Raw genomic sequence first — 6,821 nt, 5'->3', positions numbered from 1 at the left:
ATTTTGATTGGTTTAACTGAAGATTCTACAAAACGCGGGATAGTAATCAACTCGGTAATCAACGCTGCTTCGACATGAGTCGTGTTAGTCAACTTGTCGTTCGCGTCTGGTCAGGTAGTTCAAAAGTGCGTTATGATTTGTATATGTGGTGAATACAGAGCAGTCGTGGACATGTAATAGGTTAGTATTGGAGATAATGAAATGCACTGTTAAAAAAATTAGTAAATATACTAATTTTTCTAGTAAATTTTTACTAATTTTTCGAGTATTTTATTGAAATCACGTGACTTGCTTAGCTAAGCCAATCAGGGTGCTTGTTTGTTAATAGTTTACTAATGAATAGTAATTTCACTGATCAGTTAGTAATTAATATAACAGAAAAATAGTAAAAAGATTTGTATACTTGGAAAAAGTAGTAATTTCACTGATCAGTTAGTAATTAATATAACAGAAAAATAGTAAAAAGATTTGTATACTTGGAAAAAGTAAAAAAAATCTAAGTTCCTCTAATTTACGAGTAACTATTCTTTCCAATGAACGAATTTATCTACCTACGCATGCGATATAGTCACGAAGCAAATTTAAATACTTTAAAATTTCATCTAAATTTTGCTCTGGGTATCAAATTAATTTGAATTAATTTTATTCTAGAATTATTTTGGTTCATCACCCAAAAATTCTGATTGTTTTGCTATTGCATTAGACAAGATAAGATATTGTTTTATATCTTATTTTTCCGGAAGTAAGCGGACCTATTTGTCCAAATATTCATCCGCAAAAACTCCACGGGGCAGGTTGCGTGCGCAGCATTTTTGATTTCGAGTTTCCTTGTGCCGCGCATCTCGGCTGGGACGCTAAGCTGTTTGGGAGCTCAGCATCGGTTGCGTGCGTATGAAAACTGAATGCGGTACGCATGTTAAGTATGCAATAGCTTGAGTCTGAGTTTGATGATTGTGTTAGCAACGGTCTGTACGGTAGGTGCGGATTTACCACGGGTAGTGGTCTGATTATTGAGGTACCGGTACTGGTACTTTTTGCAGAGAACAAAGTTTCCTATATTTTAATCCTTCTCTTTACCGTCACAGGTCATTTGGTACCGGTAATGTGCCAATTATGACATCACTCAAATGTCACGTGCCTGTAGCCCGCGCTTTTTCTGGTTTAGGAATTAGGACTCGGTAAGCGAGGCTCTTTGTCGTTAGTGGATGTTTATTTTAGGCGGTTGGTTTTTGTAGATGTTTATTTTAGGCGGTTGGTTTTTGTAGCTTTTCATGCGTTAATTGAGCATGTTTGTGTTACAGTAGTAGACTTGTAGTTGGTAGACCAAAATATTCTTTAAATACCGTGTACATCAGCATCTAATGGTACCGTACCTGTATACAGCGACATGCTTACACACTGCGTTAGTTTCGCCGTGTTACCGGCACCAGTATCTATCGACGACCAAGAGTAAAAATCTGAATTGGCTATTTCAGTATTTGTTTCGGAATAGATGTAACTTACCGGTAGCCTATGGTGATGTGATACGTTCAAACGTTACAAGTCGGTGGCAACAATAGGTACGGTACCGGTAACAGACAGATGAATTCAATTATAGCTACAAAGTTATTGTTATACTGAAAAAATAAAATAAAGCATGGTTTAGTTGGACATAATAACATGGATGAAAATATGAAGTATTGCGTTTTTTTGCGTCTGTTAGTTCTATTGCTAAATTTGTTTTCAGTGACTTATGCTCGGAAGAATTGTAACCCTTGAGTACATAAAATTGGTTAATTGTACCGTTAACCTGTTCAACATTTTTGGCCCTTCCCATTGCCTAGGAAAGTAAATAAATATAGGAAAGTAGTGATTACATTGACAGGTTTATTTTTTGAAAATTTATTTTTTATTTTTGGCTGTGATTTCAATAAATGTTTTAGTTCTCGCTGGCACTGCTGAAGATTTTAGTAATGGCTAATATAAATTTGAATGAACTGTCTAAAATTGGTTTGAATAACCAAGCAATACAAGACCTGGATGTGAAATTAAGAGACCTTGGCGTCGAAGATTCTTCTGATCTCTTGCTTATTAAAGAGGAAGACCTCTATGGTGTGGTGTCTGTCATATTGGCTCGGAAAATTGTTGCATACTGGAAAGATAGTCTATGTCTGGATATTTCATCCGATGCAACTGAACTATTCAGCGATTCCTCTTCATCTTGCAATGCAGAAAACTTTGTGATATCTTGGAAAGACTTTCCCACTGACATAATTGAAATGTGCAAAAGTGGCACAGTTGTTCCATCAGCCAGAAGAAGTGAGTTTGTTCGCATTCTTGTGGACTCTGTCCTGAAGTGGTCGGGCAGTTCCAAGCCGTCAAGGGCAGAATTGTCGACTATTGCTAAAAGGGTCATACGTAGATATCCAAAGTCTTTCCAAGATACAAGTGGACCTGAAGGTGAAGTCATTGGGTCTGGCTATTCCTACCTGACCCAACAAATGGTTTGGCGTATTGACAACTTGCGGAAGTCCACATCAAAGAAGAGAAGCCAACAGCCTAAGGTGGAAGAACAAGTAGATGTTGACAGATATGGCTGTGTGCTTTGGGGTCCTGAAACAGATAATGAAGGGGAACTTGAACAACTTAGAATGTGGCTCAAGCATGAGTACACATTATCAAAGTCTGATCAGGATTTGGGAAAAGTGGAAGAATATATGAAACAGACCTTCCCTCTTCAACGAAAGCATATAAATCAAAATCAAAGCATCAGTGGGATCAAGGAGTTATGGCCACACTTGTTCGATGGAATCTGTTTAATGCGCCATTATGAAACATTGGTTGGTAAAACAGAAGCTAAAAAGAATATTTTAAAAAAACTTGAAGACAATTCCATATGCATTTACAAGTAAGTTGCACAAATATCTGATACTTTGCAAGATAATTTTCATTCGAATGCTATGCCTTGCAGAGTTTTTGTTGAAAGCCTTCTTGTGCCCATTATTTATTGCTTCCTATAAGAGGTTATAACTTATCTGAGGTTAGGCTATACTTAAATATTCTGAAGTTCTTCTATTCTTTATTTTACTTCATAATCAAGTACCCTAGTTATTGTGCACCTGTTCTTGCAGGCTGGTACCACATGCGACATAGTGTGCTCTAGAGGTTGTCTGTTTCCATGTCTGTGTAATAATTGCTTGACAATAATTGCCCTTTCTTTTCCAAGCAGGCTGTAATTTAATGTTACTTTCATCTCTCTTCAGTCTTGCAATAGGAACAAATTATGTAACTAATCGCAAGGTCGATGAGCCAACCTCTATGAAATTACCAGTACTTAGTGTCATTCAATCAGAAAGTGGATCACTTACTCAGGCATTATTATTTAGGACATTGAAATGTTCAACCAATAAGAAAATTTCTGAATTTATAAGTTCTTCAAAATCGGAATCAAAGAATCTGAAAACTGAATTACCAAAATCGACTGGGGTGGTCACGTTGATCGCCTATTATTTCGGAGAGGACCTAAACCAAATATTTAAGTGTTTCCAGGTATGTTCTATGCTTTTTTTGAAAGTTTTCGCATCAAGAGTAATGTAACTTGTGCACAACACTGTTCGTATAAAGTTTTGTGAGCCGACTGCAAATTAATTGGAAACTAACTGCATGATAGTGGTTAACGGAATTTTTTTGCATATTTATTCACTACTTTGCCTATTTTCAGAAAGAAACCACTTTTCCCCAGATATTAGAAGATATTCCAAAATCTCCATTTATTGCTTGCATAGGTAAGTGTTAAGAGGTGAGCGATGTAATTGTGAATATCAGGAACAATTTCGAAATATGATATGATAGCTGTTTTCCTGTGATTAATTCTGCAACTTTTTCAAAGGCCATTTTGTGTCGCCATATACTTCTCAGTTGTGATTATTATAAAATGATATCACCAGCTTCTGTCATGCTACCTGCTTTAACTGTTGCGTCACAGTATGCATTGCTTGAAATATGAAATATAATATTTCTGAAAGAACGTAATGCTTATCATAAGCCTCATCAATATAATAAGTTCTCCCTTCGTTCTATCAGTGTTACGCTCGCTATCAACGGTGAGTGAAAATAAGTACAAATCCATGTCTGCTATATTAAATATATAGCCAAAGCCAATTTTGAGATGATCGTACTATTATACAATTAATAATTGTGTAATTGCATATTATCAAAAAATCACTAATCGTCCACCTCTAGTAAGTGTATTTGTTATTAGTTGGCTTTAGAAGTTGAGATAATAAGATTAATCAACCTGTCAAGTGACTTTCACTTTATTCATAAGCCTATAGATTCGAAGCTAAAGTTTACAATCTTGTGTTTCAGGTAACACGGTAGCGACTGCTGAGACTTTTTACGTCATCGCTGAACGAGAAGTGGTGTGTTCCTGTAGAACGTTTTTTGAAGCGGTGGCTTTTCAGTTTGCTTCGTTCTATGTTTTCAACATAGAATATCCAAATAAGGCCTTGCTGACGTTTGATTTTATTCAGAGGTAAGAAAAAATGTGCTAGTCTACAGTGCTGATATAATTCTTGCTGTTGGCACAATGTACACGTTGTTGATGAATTACCTGTTACTTCTGTCATGTAGTGTTATTTGATGACATACAATACAAAAAATGGGTTGTGAAAATGAAATATGTGACTGGACTTGCACAAACTCGTGGTGTCCATACCCTGGGGACTGGGCCACGAGTAGGGCTGGGAATAATTTAATTAGTTAAACAGTTTTTAGGTGTTTAATAATAGTCATGATTTATTTTAACCATTCATCGGTACGGTACCGATTAATGGTTAAAATAAATCATGACTGACTGGCGGTACCACACATGTTTACATGTTTCCTCCTAATCTAATATGTTTTACATTCATATGTGAAAAATGAACTCACAACAATCCTATTTTAGTGAACTTCAATTTAAAACGATGTCACTGTGCTCTCCATTTTGTAGCAGGAAATTTTTGATATATTTGCAAAAAATCATTACTAATGACAGAAATTAATACAATATTTTTCAATTGCTGCATTTGCAATCGAATGTCAACGAGCGGATGAGCCTATTGCGATTTGCGACAACTGGGGGCTAGGAGGATCTGTAGCTTTCTGGTTTGGCAATTGCATTCCTGGCCCACTGACAGTTTTTTGTTTATCCCTTGGCAAGGCACGATACATTATAAATACCTGACATTTTTACTATTTTTGTCCAGTGTTTGTGTTTTTACTATTTTGGTGGTGAGATAACAGGACGTTTTCCAAATTTCATATGTGAAACCTATTCGCCATTTAAGTTCTGCCTTTTTTCAGGTTCTTCGGTGACATAAACCCCAGCGGCACTAAGTCGAAAAAAAGTAAAGGCAAAGACGTTAATGCAAAACTAATCGGCCTTGCAAGAAGAGTGAATCTATCACAGGCGTTATATGTGCCGTTGTTAGAAATTGATGTTTAAGTAAACTTTGGTGGTGTTACTGCTAGGGTTGCCACTTCCGGATACATTTTTTTTCGAATCGAATTTTTCCGAATCTGATTCCATTAAGCTTTTTTTTATTTTTTTTCATTGCATGCCTATTTTTGCTCAAAGTCACAAAAAAGCTCAAATCTAGAAGATAAAACTTGAAAATGGAATATGCTAGATAGCAGGGATGACAAAGTTTTTTCAGTGAATAAGCCACACTTATTTCCACCAGGTTAAAAAATATGTGAGTTATCTGTGAGTCTTACAATACTGGGTTATTATTGTGTGTAGCTTTACACATACAATGTACTTGTATCAGTACTGAGGCAATTTGATGAAATTTTTTTCGAAACTGTTTTTTACAAGATTTAAAGGCATTCAGTGTGTATTTATGCTAAAAATATTAATTGTAATAAAATGATTTTCGTTTCCAGAATCTCGTTTTTTTTTATTTTAACTGTAATATTCTGTGTGTTTACTGTTGTGTCGTGCCAGTAGATCTTTGCTACTCTCGTAGTGGTTCGGTCATCGCGAGTGAGAAATTACCATCATGCTAGTATTGTATGGTACTACTGTCGGGTAAGGTAGCTGCCATCGAGATAGTAATTTTATTTACTATTTTAAGGTAAAAAATATTACTACTGGTGGGTAGGTTTACTGCCGTCAAAAAAGTAGTATTTTTTACAGTTTTATAGTAATTTTTGCTACCATCAATCTCTGTAAATTTACTGAAAATACTGTTCATAATACTACTGATAGGGCTCGTAATTTTTTTTACATGGGGCCAGTACTTTTGCTGCCATTTTTTTTTAGTAAATTTGGGAAAAATTTTTTAACAGTGTGTTATGAAGAAGAATAGTCTTCAGAATAATGAAATGTTATGAAGAAGAATAGTCTTCAGATTCAGAGTAATAAAATCTCGTACATAAGAGCCTTTCAGAGTTGAGTTTTTTTTCAACTACCAATGTTGTTACCGGCATAGGTCCTATTTTTCGACATTTTAAGAACTGTTTAAATCAGTACGTTTCCCTGCTTATTATTTTAGGGGATGTTTCAAAAGATGGTAGATATTTTGTTATTAATAAAAATTGAGCACCGTGCCATGGTTCGGTGTTCACATCAACCAGTAATTAAAAAATGGACAGAGAATACGAAAAAAAAATGAAAATTACAGTTTTCCTAGGGGAAGGGAAGTCGCGGGGAACTGGTTTGAATCTTGTTGGGTTTATATGTTTTCTGTTTTTGTTTCCCTATTGATGTAGTGCGATTATTTATCAGTTTATTTTATTGTTTCAGGTAATATATACCATAAGGCATAATATATGCATAAATACCATGCTGCAAATTC

The 6,821-nt window shown here is 35.4% G+C and overlaps 1 protein-coding gene across 1 annotated transcript; it reads left to right on the top strand.

The window, feature by feature from the left end:
* The first annotated feature begins 1,834 nt into the window (after positions 1 to 1,834).
* Positions 1,835 to 6,197, top strand: LOC120347675 (uncharacterized). Its single transcript, XM_039417736.2, has 5 exons — positions 1,835 to 2,887; positions 3,366 to 3,528; positions 3,701 to 3,764; positions 4,348 to 4,513; positions 5,326 to 6,197. The coding sequence occupies exons 1-5, from the start codon at positions 1,953 to 1,955 to the stop codon at positions 5,465 to 5,467; spliced, it is 1,470 nt and encodes a 489-aa protein (XP_039273670.2). The 5' UTR covers positions 1,835 to 1,952; the 3' UTR covers positions 5,468 to 6,197.
* The last annotated feature ends 624 nt before the right edge of the window (positions 6,198 to 6,821 follow it).

Source organism: Styela clava, chromosome 7 (assembly GCF_964204865.1).
Source record: "Styela clava chromosome 7, kaStyClav1.hap1.2, whole genome shotgun sequence".
Classification (NCBI taxonomy): Eukaryota; Metazoa; Chordata; class Ascidiacea; order Stolidobranchia; family Styelidae; genus Styela; species Styela clava.
This window is presented reverse-complemented; position numbering and strand designations above follow the sequence as displayed.

Excerpts from the sequence above, each read along its gene's own strand:
- LOC120347675 (XM_039417736.2), top strand. The coding sequence starts at position 1,953 with ATGGCTAATATAAATTTGAATGAACTGTCTAAAATTGGTTTGAATAAC. Across the intron at positions 3,529-3,700 it reads AAATATTTAAGTGTTTCCAG|AAAGAAACCACTTTTCCCCA; the intron begins GTATGTTCTATG and ends GCCTATTTTCAG. Across the intron at positions 4,514-5,325 it reads ACGTTTGATTTTATTCAGAG|GTTCTTCGGTGACATAAACC; the intron begins GTAAGAAAAAAT and ends GCCTTTTTTCAG.